At 47.6% G+C, this 23,972-nt stretch overlaps 1 protein-coding gene across 2 annotated transcripts; it reads right to left on the bottom strand.

Annotated features, from left to right (window-relative positions):
* Nucleotides 1–4,228: 4,228 nt before the first annotated feature.
* Nucleotides 4,229–23,241, bottom strand: NFRKB (nuclear factor related to kappaB binding protein). Of its 2 annotated transcripts, none has more exons than XM_064470964.1 (26): nucleotides 22,971–23,241; nucleotides 22,241–22,389; nucleotides 21,626–21,827; nucleotides 21,404–21,531; nucleotides 20,188–20,362; nucleotides 19,904–20,005; nucleotides 19,273–19,346; nucleotides 18,780–18,864; nucleotides 18,107–18,287; nucleotides 17,798–17,906; nucleotides 17,178–17,304; nucleotides 16,214–16,279; nucleotides 15,158–15,237; nucleotides 15,034–15,077; nucleotides 14,534–14,594; nucleotides 13,669–13,843; nucleotides 13,022–13,128; nucleotides 12,434–12,557; nucleotides 11,931–12,010; nucleotides 11,028–11,248; nucleotides 10,658–10,934; nucleotides 10,117–10,335; nucleotides 8,877–9,656; nucleotides 8,041–8,147; nucleotides 7,128–7,263; nucleotides 4,229–5,568 (listed from the first exon to the last, which is right to left on the bottom strand). In XM_064470964.1, the coding sequence occupies exons 2-26, from the start codon at nucleotides 22,373–22,375 to the stop codon at nucleotides 5,443–5,445; spliced, it is 3,921 nt and encodes a 1,306-aa protein (XP_064327034.1). In that variant the 5' UTR covers nucleotides 22,376–22,389; nucleotides 22,971–23,241; the 3' UTR covers nucleotides 4,229–5,442. The 2 variants fall into 2 exon arrangements, with proteins under 2 accessions (XP_064327034.1, XP_064327035.1); XM_064470965.1 differs by having other exon boundaries at nucleotides 14,534–14,591.
* Nucleotides 23,242–23,972: the final 731 nt, after the last annotated feature.

Raw genomic sequence — 23,972 nt, 5'->3', positions numbered from 1 at the left:
TGAAAAATAAAATCGAATAAATCCTCTCAACCAGACACAAACTCCACATCCTGTTTCCAAAGGACTCACCCCTCTGACTGGAGGCTCGCTCTCTCCGTCACAGCTATCTAATAACGCAGGCCAAGCTTTCACGTCGCCCTTCAGAGGAATAGGGTGCTATTTTTGTGACAAGAAAGGACTTTGGGCCCCTGGAGAAATCCTCGGCTTTGCGCATTAGCACCTTCCCGCCTGCCCAGCTGTCCTAGAGCATGTTTGGAACAACAGGCCAGTGAAGTTTATGATTTTTGGTAAGCTCCCAGCTTCCTGCAGAGAACACATGCGGCGCTGCGACAATAAAACCGACGCAACGGCCTCCCTCTCTGCTCTGCACCAGCACCCGCTCTAAGACCCCTTCAGAGCTGTCCCAGGGGCCGGCCGAGGCTGGAAGTGCTCTTTCAGTACATGAGCACTTAAAAGCAAACCTCGATACAATGGTTTACCAAGTTATTGCTTATCATTTAAGCTACTCGGGCCACCCCAGTTATGAAACAGAAGTTATTTCCTTGCACGAGCAAAGCAGTGCAAAGGGAGATCGGTAATTCATAAAGTTGCAGTGACTCAAGGGCTTCTGACTGTCTGCCCACACCCAGATTTTCACTGTATAACTGAGAACAGAGGAAAAATTCTCACCATAGGCTGACTTACAGCTTGCTTAGGCAGTTGGGAAGTCCTCAGCGCAAACAATTTTTGAGTAATCAAGCACTTTTTCCTATGTATAGAAGGATACTTTTCCATGCGTGGCTCCGAAATACCAGGCAGCCGTTGTTTCCCCAAGCACAAACTGACCCATTTTCCCGTTGCCAAAAAATTCAGTCGGAACGACCCATCAACGCGTTAAAGTCGCTTCGGGAGTTTCAAACAACGCCAGCATCTTTGCAGGGCCGCGCTTCCAGGTCCTCGTTAACTCTTCCAGCAGCATCAGGTGAAACAGCATGACCTTCAGCACGGTTGCTCTTCATTTTCCGGGCCGTGGTGGCCTCGCTCTGGGTCGGCACATCCGCTTATTGATGCTCCTTCCCGTATTCGGTTGGCACCTCCTGCTCTTTCTTTAAGTGTTGTTGCGAAACCTCCCGATCCCAGAACTCTTAAAGACCAGCTTGTTTCCGCTTCAAGGATCTTGGCTCTGGCCGCGGAGTTACTTTGCTTCGGGTCTTGCAAACCGGAGAACGGCGAGAAAAAGTAATGACTGGAGATCTGGATGCGAGGCTTACCAAACTGGTGATCGCTTCTAGGCAGAAGGAAACAAATCAGTTCTTAAAACATTTACCCCTGATTTAGCAGTTTTCAGGCCTCGAACTGGGATGCCACATAGGTTAGTCCATGCTCAAATGGATTAATCCCCATTGAATGGGTCTTTTTACATAAGATGCACCATCCCTAAATTAAAATTGAAATTAAATTGAATTAAATTGACAGCCCAAATTTGAGCTACTCATCCAGAATTCTTTTTATAGTCCACAGAAAGGAACAGTTATATCCAGTGGGTGATTCATCTCACAAGGGCTGGTGGGAGGTCCAACATATTGCCCTCCGGAGGTATTGGTGGCTGCAACGCAGCTGAGAGCGAGCAATTCAGGTTTATCTACATAGAAGTTCAATGCTCAAGAAAGATGAATCCAGCTCATCATTGCTGGGAAATAGTGTAATTTCCCTTTTGCAAACGATATGGTTATTTTACTCCCCGTTATCCTCACCTATCCGGTCACTTACTGGCCCGTAGCAGGGCTGGACAGCGAGAGGCAGGGTGGTTTTGCGAAAACGCCCCCGTGTCTCAATACGCATTCACAAAACCCCCATTAAATGACGATGCTAAGTTCGTATTCAAAAACCTTCGTTGGCTGTAACGATGCTTCCTGAAGCTTTGAGCGAACGAGCGAATGATATCAGGCTACCGGCGAGCGATCCCGCGTAGCACTGCGGATCCCCTCTGATGTACGACACATCCGACCTACCCACGTAACTACGATTCGGGTAAATCTCAGATGGAGAAAAACTAGTTGCTACCCGGCAGCTACAGTTACTAAACCACGTTTCCTTCCGAGCCAGTTTCCACCTCGGACACAGCAGCACGTCCTCCTTTCCCCACGGCTCTGCCCAACCTGCAACAAGTCGCGGCGTTGGAGGTTACGGGGCAAAATTCCAGCCTGAAATTCCAGGCTGGCATCCTGTAGCGCTCTGCGAGCAGCGCTCAGGTCCCGAGGCCCCACGTACCAAGCTCACGTCAGGCAGGGCCGGGTACAAGAGCCGAGTCTATTGCGATTTTGTCCTAGTTTCTGTGGTTCAGGTTTGCCCTGTGAAAAAGAAGCAGCGATGTTTCTGTATCGACCTAAACACTATGCCAGTGACTGCAAGGCATTTGGAAAACAAAGACGAACTCTTAAAAATATGCAGGTTGATGGCCAAATAGCTATTGTTTTTGAAAAGGAACACTCAAAGTAACCCCAAGGTGAGTTCACTGGGTTACAAGGGCATCCTACTGAGGAATATAAATAGAGATTTCCCCCATGATTTTAATATAACAGAGCAGTTAAAAAAAAAAAGTTAGAAAGGCGTTAAATGGCCTTTGGCAGTTTGTGTAGCCCGCTCAGTTCTCACGGGCAATGATGACACGGTATTCTCTTGCTGGAAATAAGTATCTAATCTGCAGTTTTTAAGAAATAATCAAGGTTCTTGGATAACTAGTGAGCACCCCACTGTGAGGAAAGCTTTCTAACTAAAAGAGGTGATGGCAAAGATGCGTCAGACTGAAAGCCCCTTCAGTCTCAGGCACGGAAAACGGGTAACATAGGCTCGATACTTTCTCTCCGCCTTCTTCCTCTGCACGCGCGTGCCGCTGTGCAGCTCCTCCTCCGGTACTCACCTGAACGGCTTTCGGTCGCCAGAGCAAGAGGACACGGGAGCAAACACCACGTGGAACACGGTCTAGCTTAAATACACCCTCATCCGGTCCCAGCAGACACCGAAAGAGTAACTTGAGCCCCTCTCTGCCCTTCAGCCTACTGTGCAGAAGTTAAAGGTTACTTATTAAAAACAAGGGCTCTTGCAGTAGCTTAAGGGTTATTTTTCAACCAGAGCGGAGGGAACTCATCAGACAGGTGGCAGCTGAACCACAGAGCAGGCTGCACTTTGTTCTTGAAAAGCTGGGACTGAACACGTACTGTTTCAGCCAGCCACACAGTCCCTCGAAATAAGAAGCCCACAGAGCGACTGATGCTCTTTCCCCAAGGATCACACGCTCCAGAGGCAAACAGAAAAGGCTTCAGCGAAGCAGCGAGGAACGCAGAGGTTGCTTGCGCTTCAGCACCCAGTTTAGCAAAGACAGATATGGGAGAGAGGAGACGGGGTCAGCCTGAACTGCAAGACTCTAAAAACTTGGCAGCAGGAACAATCTGGGACACACGCAGGATTAGACGGAGCTTTCTTGTTTTATTAAACTTCGGACTGCCAAAGCCCCTGTGTCCCTCTTCACGTAGTTACTGCAAGAGGATTCACAGAAATTTAAGGGGCTTCACACTGTAACCATCTTTCAGCACTTGATGGTAGGTTTTAACACTGAAGAGCTTTATTAATTACGAACAGAACTAACACAGCAGGATTATCTTCATTATGGTTTGGATTTAGAGGCTCTTTCACATAGGCAACACCAGGAAGTCTTGTGCCTTCTCCTTCATTTCTTATTTTATCTTCACATCTAAAAGGACTTTAGAACGTCCTCACCTCCCTCCCAAACCACAGCCTTTCTGCTGTCCCCTTAGTCGATGGTTATGTAGAAAAAAGGGTACAAAAATCGACAAAGTAGGCCAAGGCGCTCAGAAAACCTTTATCACTCCAAATCCTGTTCCCGAGGGATATGAACCATGACTCAAGGCTCGCTTTAAAACGGTGTACTGATGTGCCCTGCTCATTTAATACCTGCAGCTAGCCACTGGTTTAGTAGGGCACCCGATTTCCTCCCGAAGCAGCCAGCTGTTGTACAGAAAGACCGACAGGCCCAGCCTAAAGCCCAGCACAGGCGCCTGCTTCCGCTCGCGTGCGGCGGTTCTGAACAGCTCCAGCCCCGCGGTTCACCCGGCGCCGGCGAGCGCCCAGCTGTAAGACTTGATTCTTTAAATAATTACATTCAATAACATGTAACTCGGTGCAAACCACACATTAAAAAAAAAAAAAAAAAAAAAGACTACAAGAGAAACCAGGTTAAAAAGAACCATCTTACAAAGAAGATGGACAATCTATTAGCCCTTGGCAAGTCAGACAACCATCGTACACAAAACGACAAGCTGTACAAAACCGAAAGGAGATGGCAGCGGGATCTGTAAGGCCTTCTGCCCTTTTATTCTTCTCCTGGTCCAACATGTCTTTTGATCTCACTCCGAGAAAGCTTCAAGGTCATGTCAGAACAGCCACAAATTCACCTCCGGTATGTGCAAAATTCAAACAAATTTACATAGAGAGATAAAATTGCAAAGGTAAAAACAAAACTGAAGTCCAGGACCATGGGTTAAAATATTTCTTCTGAGTCCACGAGACTACAGTTTGGGTATACTTGAAAACATATTCCAAACCTTTAAAAGAAGCTACAGTCGTTTTTGACTGATAAAAAGGTTTATTTGTTGAGGAGAACTAAAGGAGGATCCTTCCGGTGAACACTTCCTTCTCCCTTTCCGCTATACTCCCATTTGCTGACAGGCTTGCCCATGCAATGACTCCTCCACTCCTCTCTCTTCCCCACGGTTACGAGCTTTTTTACAGCAAAAACCGTCTTGACTCTCACCCTGCCTTTGACCGACATTTGACATGGAAGTGGTTGTCTGTTCTAAAGAAGTCCGAGCTCAGAGACAGGGGAGAGGCATTCAAAACATCTATAAATAGCACACCAAATGTGTCAGGGATCTACTTCCAGGCTATGTTACAAACCAACTCTGCTGTCCAAGCCACCATCCCAAGTCACCTATATCAAAGTAGTGACAGCTAGACGCCAGCAAAAGGAGGCATCTTCTTCACGACTTTGAGAAGTCTGAATTACCCCTTCCAAGCAAGTTTCCCTGGTTAAGGAAGACCCAAGATCAACCGCTTGGCCTACAACCCAAAACGCGCAGAAATGATATTCACAAAAAGCCCTTCGGGTGGGAGGAGAACAAAGAAAAGGAAGACGTTTCTTAAAATGATCAATGCCACCGAACGTGGCTTTACACATCTGGACTGAAACGTTGCCTTGTAGGTACGGCATCTTTTGCTGCGGAGTTTCTACCTAGACATCACAATGCTGACTCCAGAGAAGCAGCGTGGCAGAATCCAGCCCGATCCCTAGCCACGACTGCGGTTCGGTGCTCTTGGGTGCTTGGATGGAGGGCGACCACGGGCTCGGGGATGTTCTTGGAAAGCGATCCATTTTCAAATCAGTGTTCACAGCTGATCTTGGCTCTGTTTTGGAGACGGAGCTGTTGTCACAACCACAGTGGAAACTGCTTTAGTAGAGCCAGACACCGTTCCCTGCTGGAGATGGGAGGCTGGTACAGTCTGAATTCGAACCTATTTGAAAAGGAAAGAAAAAACATTCAACTCATGTCAAGAACAACCTGGTGACACATCGCACTTGCACCGTGCTCTGAAGCGCTGGTAAATCATCTCTTTCTGCTGCAAAAAAAATTCAGTTATGTGATAAGACCAAGCACCAAAACGCATCAGGAATGGAATCTGTGCCAAGAAGATCATTCTATCCACTGCTCACAAGGGATGGGGGCAAGAGATCCCAAGATTAGAGAGAAACAAGTAAAAACTAGTTTGAATAAAAACCTTCGTAACAGCTTCTTTGGCAAGTTTTCAGAAGAAGGACTCAGATCCATTGGATTCTTCGCTTCCACAGACTTGTTACTAGCAGCTCTCAGTGCGGGTTAATTCTTTGGAATTACAGAACACTAAGTTCCCAGACAGAAGGATGGATGCGCAAAGAAGCGGTGTGATTTCTTCAAGAAATGGTGACCCACAGAAGCCAAAGTACAAAGCACTACAAAGAGCCAGGCGTATGGAAACAATCCTCCAAGCAGCCAGGAACGTTTCCTGATGGGATTTTTGGGTTTACGTTCATTATACAATCAGAACTTCAAAAGCATTTAAAAACCGTATCTGGGTGGAGGGGAGGTACAGGAGATGATGCACTCACGTGCTTAATGCCGACACCACAGCCAAGCTGTGCACCTCTGCTTTTTATGGAACCCCATGTACTAAGCGTAAAGTCATAGAATCGTTAAGGTTGGAAAAGACCCTTAAGATCATCGAGTCCAACCGCTAACCTATCACTACTATCAAGTCCACCACTAAACCATATCCTCAAGCACCACGTCTACCCTTTTTTTAAATACCTCCAGGGATGGAGACTCAATCACTTCCCTGGGCAGCCTGTTCCAATGCCTGACAGCCCTTTCGGTGAAGAAGTTTTTCCTCATATCCAGCCTAAACTTCCCCTGGTGCAGCCTGAGGCCGTTCCCTCTCGTCCTGTCACTTGTTACTAGGGAGAAGAGACTGACCCTCGCCTCGCTACAACCTCCTTTTAGGGAGTTGTATAGAGCTATAAGGTCTCCCCTCAGCCCCCTCTTCTCCAGGCTAAACCCTCCCAGCTCCCCCAGCCGCCCCCCAGCACACTTGTGCTCCAGACCCTGCCCCAGCCCCGCTGCCCTTCTCTGGACACGCTCCAGCCCCTCAAGGCCCTTCTTGTCCCGAGGGGCCCAAATCTGAGCCCAGCATTCGAGGTGGGGCCTCCCCAGGGCCGAGCACAGGGGCCCCATCCCTGCCCGGCTCCTGCTGGCCACACCAGGGCTGACACAAGCCCGGGGGCTGGTGGCCTCCTTGGCCACCCGGGCACTGCTGGCTCATGCCCAGCCGGCTGTCAGCCAGCACCCCCAGGGCCTTCTCCGCCGGGCACTTCCCAGCCCCTCTGCCCCAGGCCTGGGGCGCTGCCTGGGGTTGGTGTGACCCAAGGGCAGGACCCGGCACTGGGCCTTGTTGAATCTCATACCGTTGGCTCACAGTGTCCTCTGGAGACGTTAAGTCATGAAAAAAGCAATTAATATTATCATTCTAGGTGCCCTTACCTGCGTGGCCTGGCCTTGCTGCTGCAGCTGCTGTAGTTGCTGTGCTGTCAGAAAACTCACTGGCTTGTTCCCAGCGATCAGTTTTGTCCCTGCTGGCATCGTAGTCAGGATGATGTTTCTACCTAATCCACTGATGCTGAGGAAAGAGTTGCCGAAAGGTTAGTCAACAGCACGGCAGGGTAGGTCTTTCAGACTCGCTAATTGTTCTTGAGTTCCCAGGAGATTAAAGTTACTTATCTAATTTACTAACGATTTTAAGTAGCGGGGTTTCTTCCCCCCACAAAACTGGCAAATACACGAGTGACAAGTTTACGTCAACATTTATCACTACCACAGAGAACTACTTTATCACATGAATTAAACCCTCTAATTCTGGGCTGCGCACATCACTGGGTTAGCCTGATCAGACCTGAACACTCCTCAAGGAAGGCAGAAAATAGCCGTGCACACAGTGTTCTGCCTTGAAATATTAACTATGGGAGACACTACTGGAATTCATGGAAGAATAAACAAAAAGGCTTCAATATCTGAACGCCAGAGGAATTTTCTCTGAGGCAGTTAACACCTCCCTAGTTTCTTCCGTGGAGAGATGGCCTAGGATTACATGTATGTTATGTATGTCACCAGGTTAATTCTTGCTCAAACACACAGAACTAATCTCATAGCTGGTTTCAAGGCAAAGAACATTTTTTCTTCAGTGTATTTGCTAGAGCCTACACCTCAGGGCACCAAAACAAAGATTATATTCTCATTGCCAGACACCACATTAATTCTGTTTCTTGCAGCTAATGGACCTATTAACAGACAGCAGGTTTATTCCACCCTCTGCTCCCTACGTCCCCAGGAACCTACTGAACACAGACCTTCCTCAGCCTATTTCTAAAGCAAAAAGGACCAGATGTGAAATACTCACTTGGCCCCGAGGTTGCCCTTGATGATGGGGGCAGTCACCACGCTCTTGCCTTTCACTGGCTGGCTGATCACTGACAGAGGCACTGTTATTCGTGCTGGTAGTTTACCCTAGAGAAGTTGAAGTACACGTGAGGAGCCGTGGGGAGTTCAGCAAAGAAACTGCTTGACAACATGCAATTACCACTCAGCTTGCTTTTTAGGAGTCCTGGGAGTAGAAACCAACAGCAGCTTTGCTGATGAAATCTGTGCTCCATTTCAGGCTCATTAAAATTCACCTCCATCTCATTCACTTCAAAGCTGCCTCAGCCCTGAAAACCTGCACCATCTTTGCACCACAGTATTTCTCTGGGAAGGCTCATTGCATCCATCCATGATTTTTATCTTTAGGAAGCTCTGGTAATCTCAATTAGCTTATTCAGCTTTCACAATACACTCTACGGTGCCTTCAGCTTTGGACGTTAAAATTGTATTAAATGGGGAATTCAGTAAAAAAGTTAACAAAAGTAACATGCACTTCTAGTTCTGACACCATTCCAAGGGAAATTATTTCAGAGGTGCGGGACAAGACGCTGAGCTGCACAAGGTAGGACTTTAGATAAGCAAAGTTTATTTCATTCACTCGCAACAGGCGGTAAGGGAAGACATATCTGACTGCTTTCTGGTCATCCAGTATTTAGCTACAATTCCAACACCACAAAATTAGTTGCAGACCCACATTCTACAGTACTTAATTTGAGCCTCTGTGGACGTAAAGAGAAGTTTTCAGACATCAACCAGCAGCGCATTTCACCATTCCCCTTCCTCACCCACCTCCCAAAGAAGTTTAGCATTACTTACTGCCTGGGATGTAGATACTACTGTGGTGCTGACGGGTACCTGCCGCACAGCAGCGGCTCCTGCGCCTATAGTTATGGGAGTCCCAGCAGCTCCCGAGGCCACAGCAACTGCTTTCGACACTGTGGCACTCACGGTTGGTAAAGAGACAGCTGAGGTATGGACTGTGCCGGCCACGCTCACTGCTGAGGAAGAGGGCTTAGCGTGAGTAGCTACCGTAATAGTCTGCCCAGGTTTGGGCGGCATCACCCCCAGCCCCTGCACGATTCTTATAGTAGCAGCCGGCTTGGCCTCAGTGGATGCCGCCGTAGTTATGGCTTTGCTCTTCTGATCTGCCACAGTCATGCCCAGAGCAGGCATCAGCCGGAAAGCGGAGCTCGTCGGCTCTGCAGTCTTTAAGTCAGGAGTCACTTTAACCACTGTGCTTCCAGCTGGGCTGGAAGAAGCAGAAGTGGCCGCGCTAGTCTTGGCCGGAGACTCAGCAGTCTGGACAGGATTGGATGTCACGTGCAAAGTCGCAGAGATGCCTTTCCCACCAGCGCTGCTTCCCGCAGCTGCTGTGAAGAGGTCCTGAGTCAGTTTGACAGTAGTGACTTGAGATTTGGCCAGGGTGGCCATCATGTCTGGGGTGATACGCAGCACAGTCTGTCCCTTCGCATCGGTGGTGATAGAGGACGGGGGTAGGCGCAGCACATCCTTTCCTTGGATCCGAAAATTGGTCGCTGTGAGCGGGATGCCACTTCCAGGCTGGGTCTTCATGCCAAGTTGTCCTGTGATAGCCACCTGGAAGAGATCAGAGAAACGGCTGCATCAAACCAGGACACAGTCCAAGGCACAGTCAAAGCCAACTTCCCAACAAGACGTTTGCTCCCAGCAGAACTGAAGTGGCGTGGTGCTAGCATTCAGTATGCTACTGAAAGTAAGTTTTGGTCGCGTATCAGATGGCACTCCCAAGGCCACGTTAAATATGAAATACCATGGAGCTGCTTTTCCAAATGAGATGAATGAAAACGAGATCAACATCTGCAGATAGTTAAGCTTGGGCTAACACATCTTTGACCTGTACATGAAAACGGGGCTCACACACACCAAACAGCCACCGCCTAGATCTGTACGGTCAGTAACTCGTACAGGTTACGGCTCGCTACTGTTTTCACTATCGTTTTGCATCGGCTTATCGTGTCTGTCACAACAAAGAAGAAATGACGGGGTCGTGGAGCCCAGTTCCATGTCCCTCTCTCACCTGCTTGATGATATTCTGGCCAGCTACGTTCTGGATGACAGTGGTAGAGGAGGTGCTGGTAGCAGAACTGCCGGGAGAACTGGTTACTGGCTTTACAGCGGGACTGGGCGCTGCGGACAGTCCTGTCACAGTGATGCCCGTCTGTCCCGGGACGGAGCTTCCTGATCTCTGCACCTGCACCGGGCTGGTTTGAGCTTTTACCGGCAGAGTCATCACAGCCTACAGAAAGACACAGAGGCAGCCTATGAGCAGGCTAACACCACGCTAGCAGACTAATAATTTCCTCTTTTTGTCTCGTGCTTTATAGCTTGCAAGTCCTAGTGACTTTTTACTGTAACGCACAATTCAACAGTGCCACATAAATAAGTAACAGGGAGGAAAAAAGGGGCGCTGAACGGTGTTATTTATGCACGACTGTTTCTCTGCTCCTGCCCTGCAATTACCACACGTTCTGTGTGAGCGAGGAATCCCTGTGCACCATACCGAAACACCAGAAGAACTCAGATTAGAAGTCAGAGCTACTCCACGCAGCCAAACTCACCTGAGGGAGCACTTTGGTTTGCGTGGCCGTAGCTGGAACGCGTATCTGAGGCACTGACGTAGGTTGCTGCTGCTGGGTTACCGCCGGGGCTTGCTGAGACACAGCCGGGAGGCTGGACTGGGCAGTGACCACCCGGACCTGGGGCAGTCCGGAGGAGGTGGTATGACTTACCACCCGGCTGGGAGGAGGCTGCGGGCCCGGCTGTGTCTGTGAGCTCTGGGCTGTGGAAAGCAACGTCCCAAGCTGTGGCATGGTAGGGGATGATACCAGAAGAACGCTACGGAACAGATAAAACCAGCGGGTCGGCAAAGACGTAGATGGCTGAGAAAGAACGAGTAACATTCACAAGCGATGTATGAGACAGAAGTACCTTTGGCTGGGTTTTGCTGGCTCCGATCCAGCACTAGAGACGCTCTTGCTAACCACAGACACTGGTGGGGGTGAGATGGGCGTTGCTGGCAACGCTGGTGCAGTCGGTGTCACGGGAGTCACGGGAGTTGGTGGCATGCTGGAGTCACTAAGGCTCAGCTGACTGGGCTCTGATGTGCTGCTGGGGAGCGCTTTCGCAGAACTCTCCTTGCTGCTAGACTTCTGCAAAGAAACCACGTCAAGCATGAAGGTCTTCACAAAAGCTGGTTTTGATCGCTGCACTCTAGAGAGCAGGCTGAGCAGTTTAAGCTGAGCTCTGTGTGCTTATGAGTGATGCCCCGGTGCTAAATCCTGCAATTACAGGTGACCGACTGTCTGCTTTCCTCACCTGCAGCCATGGATGGGCCGGTGTGTTTGGCTGCTCCTGTTCTCAGGGAAAAGCACATGGCAGCAGGGACAAACATTCATAACGTGCAGATTTCCATCTCGGTTAATTTCCCAACAGCAACTACTTTAGCGATATTTGATATCAATACCAAAACAAAACAAGACATCCAAACTCTGAGAGCTTCAGCACAGCGAAGGGGACAGCAGCAGGCATGTTCCACACACACTGCTAGAGATTTACCCCCCATGCCTAAGGCAGGGAGCACAAATGAATTCCATTAATCTTTCTGCTGAGATCAAGAGGGATAATAGCAGAAGCCGGGAGGTGTAGAGTCCCTTCTTTCCCTCTTCATTTTGTGCACTGGTGCTAGACTAACACCAACATCCATAAACGTAATGAACTGGTAACTCAGATAGGTGGTAATTTTCATCAGCCACTACGGACGCAGAGTTTATGGATTAAGTTAAGTCCGTACCTCCTTCCCAATCCCAAAAGCACCCGTGCAAAGAAATTTACCATTTTAGCTGGAGGTTTTGGCTTCTGCTGAAGAGCTTTCTTGGCCTTCGCTGCAGCAGCTTGAGCCTGGTGGATCCGTTCTGCAAATGCAAACTAACGATTAGAGCTCCTGAACACAAGCAAACTGATTTAAGAAAGGGCCCAGTTCAGAACTGTAAATTCATCTTCAGACAAGAAATCAAACACACATTGTCACGTAACAGTGCAAAGAAAAATACCCAGTAAAATTAGCCAAGAAGGCTGAAAACAAGGGCACATAAGACATTGTGAATGTACAGGCATCTGCAGTTCTTGTACCCGGGATGCTATTTTTCAAACAAATACTTCAAACTGACACACTGCTCCACAAGACTGGATTTAAGTGTTGATGGGCCAACATTAGCAAACTGACTACGGAAAACCACTGGACTGACAAATTAATGTTCATTAGCCAGCTGGAGTGAAGAAGCTCAAGAGATTTATCAACATTTTTGATTCTTAAGATATCACCAAGCCAGGCTTACCAAACTCTTCCTCACTCCTGTCCCGGTGCAGGTAGATCCACAACTTGCGTCCAATATCATATTTCACACAGGGATCTTTCTCATAGTGTAATCGATCCAGAGCTCCACTAACCACAGTGTTAACCTAGAAGTTCAGAATTCACAGAATGACAAGATGTCCCTGGTTGGGACATCAAAAAGTCATGAATAGAAAAGTAATCCTATCTGGCACAAAACCTGAGGAAGCTGCTAGCAACCCTTTTGAGTAAGAACTGACTGAGAGCAGATGTTACCGCAGAGGACGCTGTTTGCCACCTTGGATTAAATGCAGCTTCCACCAAAGCTGAGAGCTCTGAAAACTGACTTTCTGGATCCAAAATGAGGGCAGATATATGAGGCAGTGTTAATTCTGTGGCCTTTCTAGCTGTTTTTGGTCACCCAGAGCTCGGCGCAGGTTTGCAGCAGCTCACCAGAGCAGAACATAGCTCTCATTTGCTAGTCAAAGCAGCATAAAAAACTCATTGGGCCTCAGCCACTGAATACTGCCCAGCTCTGTGCAGTGTATTTTTAGGAGAATCTGTCTGAGGTTAGACGTGACACCCAACTTACCTGAGCACTTGTGACATCGGGAGCTAGGAACTGGGAATCTTTAAGCAGCTCACAGATTTCAGCACGAGTTCCTTCTCCATTAGGAAGCCGAGCAGCAGCATCACGAACTGAAATACAAAACTGGATCTTAAACTTCCAGCTGTAACTAGGTAGCCATATTCAAGTACTTTGGCAAATATGTTTTAGTGTTGCTCCCTTAACCCCGCTCTCACAGTCCCTACTCGCTCACTAAAACCTAGCCCCCACGATCCCTCAAAGATACGAGCGGAGATTATGAAGGACTGTTTTAAAGTACGTCAACTGTGCCAGCGTTGTGCTGGGAGTGATGAACAGCTCTGAGCCCCAGAATGACTTCGCAATGCCCCAGCTTCACAACAACGTACTGAAACCACCACTCCGTTTTCCAGTTACCTGTGCCCTATCTTCAGTCAGCTCCATGGACTCTCCTCTCCATTTCCCATCTTCTCTCAGACCAACAGCAACGCACAGACGCCTTCTTTTCTAGTTATCCCTCCTCCCAGCATTTCATCACCTCTCTTCCATATAATTTATCTCTTCTTCACTTATCTCATCCCAGTCTGCCCACCTTTTCCCTTTAAAATGAATCATTGTTTGGCGGGTCAGGGAAGCCCTTTTCTTCGCCTTACCCAGGGACAAGATGGTGACGTACGCTGGCCTGTCTGAGCGCAGGAGAGAATGCTCTCGGGCTTTGTTTAGTGAGGTTTCCTTGTCAAACACCCCCTTCACGGGACCAACAACGGACTCAAAGCCATGCATACGGAAAGTGAAAGCTTTGTGGGGCTGGCTGTAACGGTAACGTTCCTGTTTTTGGAAACAGAGAGGAATGAATTAAGAAGGAAACATGTAGCACGAAGTCTTAAAGCTTGTGCTACGTTTGTATTACAAGTTATAGTTCTCCAGAAAAAGCGTTTTTTTTTAAATCAAGGTTCAAATACTGCTGTATAAAGTGATTTTGGATCAAGACAAGCACAAACTACTTCAAGCAGAATATAAAGCACCACGTAACTGAAGCGTGCAGGTGCCATACATACATCAGGTTCATTGTTAAGCAGCTGCGGATACTAGAGAGGGGCCAGAGATACACCTTCTGCCCAGCAAACACCCCTTCCACCAGCAACAAGCAGCCCTTTCTTCCTCCTCTAATCCAGTGAAAGAGAGATTTCCAAAATTTAACCTGGATATTCTTCCACCCACACAGCACATGTACCCAGGGAGAATCATCATCGTCACATGTTTACCCTGTAGTACACACTGGCATCTACTCAGACAAGGCAACTACGTGTATGGGTGCGCTTCTTGCCGCTTGTCTTCTGCTTGTACACGCACATGCCCCAGAAATAGAGAGGCAAGTCATCCTCACACGCTGGGGGATGGCAGAGGAGACAGAAAGGCTGGCACTACCGACTGCAATTAGTTTTGCCTAATACCATGCAAACCCTCTTGTTTTAATGGCCAACTGTTTCAACACGTGTGTTTAAAATTAAGTCTTACCTGCTCCTGAAACACGCGTTTCTCCTCTCCGGTGCTAGGTCGGACTACGTAGTCAGTCCTTCTGAAACAAAGGTCACCATCAGTCTGAGGAACTAGCAGCCCACCACAGCCCCAAAGAACATCCCCCAAAGCATTAGTCACCTCACCCTTTCTGCAAATTCTTCTGAACAAATTCTGAAAGCATTTGGTAATACAAGTAAGTCCTGCAGAGATCTTAAAACACACTCTAAGCACTGCCTGAAGGTAAGCTAGAACTGCAGATAATCAGGACATAAGTTAGATTACATGTTTCCTCTGATAATATATGTGAACTTGGAGAAAAACCAGTTGGCTTTGTGAAGTGTAGTTCCTGCATTTATGAAATCAAACTGTCAAGTTCCCTCCTGCCCCATGGAGTAAAATCTTTCTATTTTAAGCAACCAGCCCTTCAGATCCAGAGGTGCAGGGCTGCAAACTTTTGCAGGCACTGCAGAAGCTTTCAAGCAGTATTATATACTCACACTCTGGGAACCGGTGTTGTGGCATCTGAGCTGTCTTCATTTTCCTATCGAAAAACAGAAATGTCAATGTTGGATAAAATTCAGTCAGGTTTTGTACTGCTAGAAGGTGATTTTTCTGACTCACTTTGAAAAACGTCTGGTCTTTGGTCTCCAACCAGAGCTGAAACAGCGCTGCCAATTCCTTCTCATGGTCTTGGCAAGAACCTAGTCCGAGAAATCAGGAAAAATTAGGAAATAGAAGTCCTTGATTTGTTATGGAGCTGGTTGCTTGTACTTCACAGTCAGCTCCTACTCCCTTCCCCACTCTATGCATCAACAGTCACAAGGCATCTTCCACACTTCACAGATGATCCAGTTTCAACACCTGAACACATCCAGGCTTAGGAAAGTGCTAAAACCTAGTTATTCTCCTGTGCCGGGTACGAAGGACGGTGCTTCAACTCCTGGCACAGCAAGCAGGATCCTGTCTGAGACACGGCCACCTGACCCTTGCAGATGGTTCCCGCTCTCCAAAGTAATCCCAGCCGCCGAGACCATGAGCAGAAACACATGCCTACCTAACCTCCACCAAAAACTGTGAGAGGGACCAGAGGCACAGCTTCCTGACTCCAAATCTCTGCCAGTTTAAGCCCTACAAGTACGATCACTAGAACCACTGTAGTTAAGAATGGAAAATTCTGCCTAGTAGCTAAAGGGACGAACATAAACACAAGACTTCTGTAATTCAGTGAGTACGAACCTGGGTACATCAATTATTGATTTGCTTTTTGGTTCCCACTTTTAAAAACGAGATTAGTATCTGTTTGCTCCACAGAGAAGCTTAATTCATATATAATTGTAATAACTATTACTCTGAATAATTGGAAGGTATGCTGTACAGAAGGGAAAACACAAAGGTGTTCAGGCAGATTTGAAGGGGGACATAAACATGGTTAGGTCAGCAACATAAAGAAATACAGCCCAGCGCCTCTGCTCACTTATTGTCAGTCTGCTGCTGATGTCTTGTGAAAACCTCAAACCCCAAACACCTCTTTGCTTAGCTAAAAGAAAAGGCCTAACCAATGAATTAACAGCTCTGTTTGTCCTTCCCTCTGGGCTGCAGCGAGCTGAAAAGTAAAGTTCTGGAGAAAACAAGGAACCTTTACTGCATCAGCAATCACAGACGAGCACAAGTACTCACCAAGCAATTTCCACTGCTGAGTTTTTTCCTTGAATTCAACAAAAGGAGAGAAGCTGGAAGGGACATCTACAACGAAAAATGGGATGTCGGAGACATCATACAATCGTCCAACCCCCAAAACCCTGTTGTAATGCAAGCTGTTGAGTTAGACTCATAATGACAGATAAAGCATTTTAAGCCATTATGTAACCCATCTCTAAATTTATACTCGCCCAACGGGAAGGTAAGCGCCTCAGTTACAGTGCAAGCCCGAGAAAAGGACAGCGCGGGATAACGAGCCTTTCATCTACAGGCTGTCAGATGGGATCCTGTTCATGCTGTGAGGCAGCAGGAACCGCTGCTATGTGGTGACTGTTCCCAGGCTCGTGGGAAGCGAACTCGGGATTTACAGCGCGCACCGGCATTACGGAGAACGTGAAGCACCCATGCTGCAAAGGCCACCGTGATCTACACTGTCCCTCCCTTTAAAACTTCCCACTAAGCAAATGAGAACCACAGAATAGGTCAGTTTAAAAGAATGTCTGAAGCTTAGCTGGTCCAAGGCCCAGCTCAAAGCTGGGCCAGCTTCATGTTTCCAGCGGATTGCTTGGAGCCGTGTCTAGTTTATTTTTTGTCATCTCTGAAGACAACCACAACGTCTTTGCACCAGGAAGAGACTAATTTCTTCCTCCTTCAAACACCCCACCTCAAGTGCGTGGTCTGAACGGGAGAAACTGTCTATCGAGAGGCAATTTTACATTTTCACATATGCAGGAATCAAGCTGGGTCTTATCTACTATCTACATGCAAAACAAGTCTGCTGCAGTCAAGGCACGTAGGCCATAAAGCCTGTCACAGAAACACTGTCACCAACACAATGATTTATTGTAGCGATGAATTAAAAGTTGACTTGAGCTATAATATAAACCAGCACTGATTAGAACTGAGGCACAGCATCATTAGTATTTTTAACAGCCATTCTTACCTCTGCTGTCTCCCGTCAAGTACTGCAAGGCGGGTAAAACCAGTTCAGACCAGTTAGGGGCAAAGGAGAACCAGTTATTTAGTGCGCTGGCAGGAGAAGATTGCCAATCTAGAACTTTGTCTTCAAGCTGAATTGGGAAAAGAAATATTCTATTAAGGATCTCACGCTTTAAACTACAACTGTTTTCATGGAGACAAAACAGCTAAACATATCTGGGGGACAAAAAGATTTTTATGTATATATATAAAAAAAAAAAAATCACCTGGCTTTCTCAGGTGAGCATAACATAGTATTTGAGACAACAGACACCAAAAAGGGGAAAACACTTCCCCACCATCTCTGCCCTTAATACACAGAACATATTCAACCATGATCTAAAGAATGGGTATGGCAAGACCAACGGATGCAACTGACTACATTTATGAAACATGTTAAAACCAGAACATGGTATGCACTCCCAAAGGGTTTTATTTCTTTAATATGTAATCAACATCTTAATATAATTTACTACGGGACAACTCTGGGGAAAAAAAAAAAATCACTATTACGTAGCTATAAATCCCTCAATCCCCTAATTTTGCTTTCTGCAAAGACTCCTAGATAAGTGGGTGGCTCCTTACCACAGACAGAGTAGCAGGTCCTTCCAGAAACAGTATCTCCAAAAGAAGGAAAAAGAAGCTGGAAGATATTTCATTTATTCCAAGGCACGGCTTCATCTCTTCAAGGGGCCTTCAAATGGAAGAGAACACAAGCAGAGTAAGTTCCCTGAGTAAATACTCACCTTCGTACACGAAGCCAAACATTATACATTTCACACATCCCAAGCTGCATAAAACCAAAGCCTGCGAAAGTCCCACAAAAATCTGAGCTGCAGCATCTGTTGCTCCCTCCATCCGTGCAAGGCGTTCGGGGCCCTGTGCAGCACTTACTCCTCTTTGACAGATGACAGAGGGATGGGGGAAGGATCCTGAGACATTGCTGGGATTCCATCTGCGTTGCCAAGAGAGTCAGCCAAATCTTCCACCTCGGATTTAATAATCTTCAGCTTTTTTTTCTTCTTATCTTCCTTTTCCTTCACCTTTTTCTTGAGAGTTGCAAGGTCAAATAAGGCTTTAGGTATAATAAAAGGGAAGAAGAATGAGAAAAACTTCGTACCGTATTTCACTGAGAATCATAAACTAGCTATGTATTTAAACATATATTCAGAAAAGTGGGCAGCGTGCACTCATTCACCACCAGTTCATTCCATCCTCCCAGTCATTTCCATGAATCTTTACTTTTCCCCTCACTGCACCCTGTTTTAATAGAAAACCTCTAGTTTTTAAACCAACATCTACGAAATTAGAAAGGCAAAGGCGACTGCTCAGAGCAGAGACACAAATTAACTTTCACCACGGAATTAACTTTCACTGAAGGAAGCGCCTTCAGTGGCAACTGGAGTTGCCTGTGAGCAACAGAGCAGGAACAACTCGCAACCTCAGCCAGCGATGTGAGGAGCAAAAGGGTACAACAATCTACCGAGACCACCTTTCGCCCTCGGCTTTTCACACAGAGGATACCCACATTCATGCAGCGCACGAGTACCGCGTCCGAGCCGCTGACCTGCTAAGGAACCTTTCCTGCCAGCGTTTACTCGAGTCATAATGTCCTCAAGAGTCAGGTCTGTCGTCACAAGATCAGGGTGGTCCTACGCAGCACAAGGGGATAGAAATTAAACTGGGAAAGGACAAAGCGTTAAGATAGCAACAAGGGTACAGAAGATAACCCGCGTACTGAAATGCCCCCAACTTATCCGGGATCAGTCATTTACTGCAATAAACATCGGGAAGCCTTCTCACCCCAAAATCCAAAATTCCGTCCCTCCAAAACACATCACTAAAATTACAAAATCCTTCTAAACCGGTAAGCACGAACAGGAGTTGCATATATACACTGACAACTAAATACAGGTTATGATAAAGGGCTGAAGGGTGGTTCCACACAAAAGGAGTAGCAATCGTTTTGTCACCCAGAAGTACCCTGAACTTTACGGCCAGCAGATAAAAGACTAACAGATAAAACGCAGTCCCGCCCCACAGACTTCCTGACATCTTACAGGTTGGCGTTTTCGTTTCTCATGGTGCTTCTTCAACATCATCTTCAAATCACTTTCCCCAAGCTCTATCTTGTCTGCAATAAAAACACGGTCAGAGATTATCTGCACAGTTTTCCATTATTGTTACTTTACAGACTTCCTAGAATGCCATTTTCATCCATTCACATTTTCAACAACCTCCACGTTTCCGTAACTGAATTTTCCTTATTTGAATTTAATTCTTTTAAACAATTTATTTCAATTGTTTCTTCCTTGGGTCATCAGATTTCATTGCTGATACAAGCACGGGAGTGAAGAGAAGCGAGAACCAGCTGTGCTGCACAAAGGGTTTGCAGGTTTGCTTACAGTAGCCCCGGCACATACACCAAAATATTTCAAACTAGTTTATGCTACCATTGAAGGCAAAATAACAGAGAAATCAATAGTATCACACAAACTGTAGACCCTCATGTTAAAATACTAGCCTTTCAAGGAGAAAAATATTAAATAAGCTGGGAGAAGTTATGGAGACTGCAAAAAGGAAGCATGACAAGATCTCCCATCAAACAACAGATTTTCAAACCGATTTCTTGCCGGGTCTCAAGGTAATTCTTGCCCCTAAATCCATATCGACCCCTATTTTGGTTCTCACCCGCTGTTTTCATGTCCAAGGTTGACAACGTGGGGATCACTCTCAGGGGAACTGGTGGACTTGGACAACGTGCCGGAGAACTTGGAGGCCAGGAGCTTAGATCTGAAATAGAGGGAAATAAAGTTATTTCTAGCACCAGCCTACATAATTTTACAACCCTGTGTTCGTTAGGTCACAGCTAATAAAACTAGGGTCCAGTTTCCGTTCTTCTATCAAAGACATTGTCCCCACGTTAAAAATCTACCTTTCTCCATTCATGCCTCTAGTTCAGCCCAGGGCATTACCTTCTTCATCAGAAGACAAGGTTGTATCTCCACACTCCTCTTTCACTTCCCTCAGAATCTTCAAGTAGCGCCGATGCGTCCGTCTGTCTCGCTCTTCTGCGTCATACGTCGGTGAGAAGTGCTTTCTCCTCAGGGTCATATCAGGGCCCCCTTTCCGAGCTAAATCCAGCAAGTACTGGAAGATGAGAGGCGTGCGGTATTAGCCTTCTCAGCTACAGCTCTGAACAGATAAGCTCAACTCTCACACTTTCAGCAAGTTTAACGTTTGGAGCAGGTGGGGTAGGCACCTCAGCTCTTTCTCAAGTAACCCTTACAAAGCATCGGTCTCTGCCATATATGCAATTTTAAAACCAGCATTTCAGACCACCGTTTCTAGTGGGGGGAAAAGCAAGGAGGGATCTAGTAAGAACTTCTGCACCTTCACTCCCGCATGCAATACCTCAGTGTCATTTTTTGTGGACTGTTGAGAGGGATCTGGGATTATGCAGTTTCCATGCCAAATATGAGCTTGGAAAACCATCTCTTCTGAAGAAAATATTTTACCCCTTGCGACTATAGAGGAAATGGCTTCCTACACACTTCTGTATTCTTTTTCCCGTATCACTGTGGGGTGTTTTATAAAGACAGACTTTCATCTTCATCCACACATCCCATACATTTCAACATCTAAGCTCAACAAAACAATAAGCGAGCAAGTGTCTGCAACGAACGCATTTCAGCTGGCAGCAACTGGCTAACAACAGTGCCCATAGAGGAAGACTCTGCTGGGGATTTGCAGGCACCAGAACCAGAGCTTTGTATCTATCATATATACCAATCCCCAGCGAAGCTAGGGAATTCATACAACTATGTATTTGGCAACCTTACTTGTTTCACAATGACAGAAATGGTAGAAAACGAAGGCAGACCGACTCGTTAATAGGACAGTAAGGTGTAAAGGGGAAAATACAGGAAGCGTGGGGCAAGGTGGGCATGGAAAAAGACACTGTACACAAGTGAGAGCTACGAGAGTTTCAAAACCTGAAATGTGCAAACATAACAATGTTTCTAGCGTTCCCCTACCATAGGGGCCACTGGAAAACCAGAAAAGCCACGTTCATTAAAGGAAAGACCTCTGAGAATTGTGAGCGCACAAATACCAAGACGCTCTGTTGCAGAGACAACCTATTCCTTACAGAACACAGGAAAGCGACGACCGTGCCCCAAAGACACTCACGTTGCGGGAAGCGAGGATCTGCTTGAGCAGGCGGTAGAAGTACTGCTGCTGAGAGCTCAGGTAGCGTTTGTACTGGGACTTAAAGCAGAGCTGCCGGTATTTCACAACTTCAGGATTGAAGTGGCCATCTGTAAGAAAGAGGTAAAAAACAATTCCGCGTTCATCACTGCTAGTTGAAAACTTAACTCAGAAAATACACAGAAGTTTATCACGCTTGCTGACCCCGGAAGAGTTTCTGGGCGATGTGCAGCGGATTTCCAAAACGGAAGTTTTCACCGCTGAACAACGCAGAGATGAGTTTGTTCTGATGCTCTCGGTTGTTCTCAGGGAAGTGAGGCAGGAATTTTTTCAGGTGGTCTTGCTGCGCGTCTGTCAGCACCTCCTGCCAGGTAGACAAGCTGACGACTTCAAAGAAGATCTCAGGCTAAAGAAAGCAAAGAAAAAACAGTAGTGAAGAAAATGCATCCCGCCCTTGAAGATTTTCCAGCCCTTAAGGCTTTGCGTGGTTAAATAACAAGTGTCACAAGACAGCACTCACCAAAAGCCAAGAACAATAGAGAGTAAAGAGGACAGGTGAGGGGACAAACGATGCTATTAGCAACAAGAAAACAGATTCAAAACTTGGAACAAAAACGTTCTCAAAGGCACCTTTAAAACAAGAGAGACTGTTATCTAGAAAAAGAATGTAACAGAACAGCTTTAAAAGCTTTTTTTCCTAAGATCAATCAAAGCCCTTTTTGATGCCTCTTCCGGGACAGTCAGAAACATTTCCCCTCTTTTCAGCAAGCCCCACAAAAAGAGTTAATCAAAAAGGAAAAGTATCTTCGCACTACTCACGTCCTCCAGAAGGTCCTCGGGCAGACTAACTCTGGTGGTGCCCAGCATGCAGTCCTCCATGATGCGTGTGCCATGGCCGTCCCCGCAGGGCCCCAGCTCCAGGGGGTCCGTCAGCATGTGATCCAGAGAGTCCATCCTTCACCCTTCTCCTGGACAACGGCAGCGAAACCCTCAACAACCGAAAACCCCAAACCCCTGACGCGTCCCCAGCGAAGGAGCGACCGAGAAGCAGCGTTTGATGAAGCAGTTGTTTAAACACGAGCTACAGAGTCTGGCCCCGAGATGCACAAGGTGTTACAGCGTCCATCTCCCATTCAATCGCCAGTCACGGCAACCGGGGAGCGCTTCGCCCGCAGCGCGGGCTGCGCCCCGGTACAGGCAGGCTGGGGAAGTACAGGCGACCCATTTCACTTCGCCTGCAGCAGCTGTTGTCAACAGAGCTAAAGCCAGTGAAAAAATGACGTCTAAATCCCGAAAGCGGGTTTAAACGTGCAAAACCAAGCGGCAGGTCTAAGGTAGGGTTTCTCACGGGTTGAACTGGCGGCTACGGGAGGGCCAAGAGCCCTGTTACCCTCAGGCACGGTTGCAAAGAGCAGTGCCAGGCTGCCCCGGCTTTCTTCTAGGAGAAAAACGCATCAACCACGCGGAATAAATTAACAGGGAGGAGGAAAACAAACTCTTAAAACAGTAAGAAAGCACAGGAGTGGGAAAAAACCCTGCCATTTCATACCCGCTACGCTGCTCCGGCGACAAGCGCTCCCCCGTGCGCGGAGCTGACGGCAGCCCGGCCGCCAAGCGGCCCTTGCGAGGGGCAGGAGGCCCGTCCCGGGAGGCAGCCGTCGCTCCCCGCGGCGGGAGGCGGCCCCGGCCCCGGTCGCTCCCCTCGGCCCCGGCGGCGACCCTCGGGGCGGGCCGGGGGCGGGAAGCCCCCGCACGCGGCCCGCAGCGGAAGGCGGAAGGCGGCGGCCGCTCGCCGCGCCTGCGCGTTGGCCTGTCTCCGCGCCGCGCCTGCGCCGCCGCCCTCGGGGAGGGCGGGCTCGGGCCTTCACCGCCCTGAGGCGGGGAGGAAGAGGAGGGCCCGGCCGGGGGCTTCCTCCCGTCGCGACAAGCGGGAGTAGCGGGTAGCTTAGCCCCTTCTCGCTCTCCCGCCCCCCAGCGGCTTCAGTGAACAGACAACTCGGCGCCAGTGGGTTGTTTGGTTTTTTTTTTAAAAAAAAGGAAAAGATTTATTAATTCCGGGTTTTTTACACCTGCCAGGTCGCACAAGACTATGAACACGATAACAGTCACTGAATGTACAACAAACATACACAATTAAATAAGAGAAGGGGCAGAGCAAACCAGCCCAAGCAGTCCGAGGTGCAAATTCAGGGTGCATTTTTTTACCCCCTTCCTCTCTCCAGGAAAATACAGAATCAGACCCAAAACGCCTACAAGGAACAGCGTTAGGCCTCCGAGAAGCCCACAGCAATGCCCATCTTCGAGCAAAACAACAGCCCTTTAGGCAACTGAGAGGACTCCAGGGTTACGCTCCTGCAGGACATTAAACCAGAGCAACCCAAGACCCATCTCTTGGGTAAAAGTAACAACAATAATAAATCCTATACCTTCTGCACTGCAGAAATTGGAAAAATACCATGCGAACTGTTGTCTTTTTGTCATCTTTCTAAAAGCAGGCCCCTGCCATCTGTGCAATCACTGTAGTTCCTTACTTGGGAAGGAAAATTCATGA

This window comes from Phalacrocorax carbo, chromosome 21 (assembly GCF_963921805.1).
Source record: "Phalacrocorax carbo chromosome 21, bPhaCar2.1, whole genome shotgun sequence".
NCBI classification, from domain to species: domain Eukaryota; kingdom Metazoa; phylum Chordata; class Aves; order Suliformes; family Phalacrocoracidae; genus Phalacrocorax; species Phalacrocorax carbo.
This window is presented reverse-complemented; position numbering and strand designations above follow the sequence as displayed.

Bases quoted from the DNA above. Each gene is read 5' to 3' on its own strand.
- NFRKB (XM_064470964.1), bottom strand. From the start codon at position 22,375: ATGGACTCTCTGGATCACATGCTGACGGACCCCCTGGAGCTGGGGCCC. The intron at 21,828-22,240 runs GTGAGTAGTGCG...TGCTTTCTTTAG, and splicing joins CCGAGGACCTTCTGGAGGAC to CCTGAGATCTTCTTTGAAGT. The intron at 14,595-15,033 runs GTGAGTATATAA...CCTTTGTTTCAG, and splicing joins ACAACACCGGTTCCCAGAGT to AAGGACTGACTACGTAGTCC.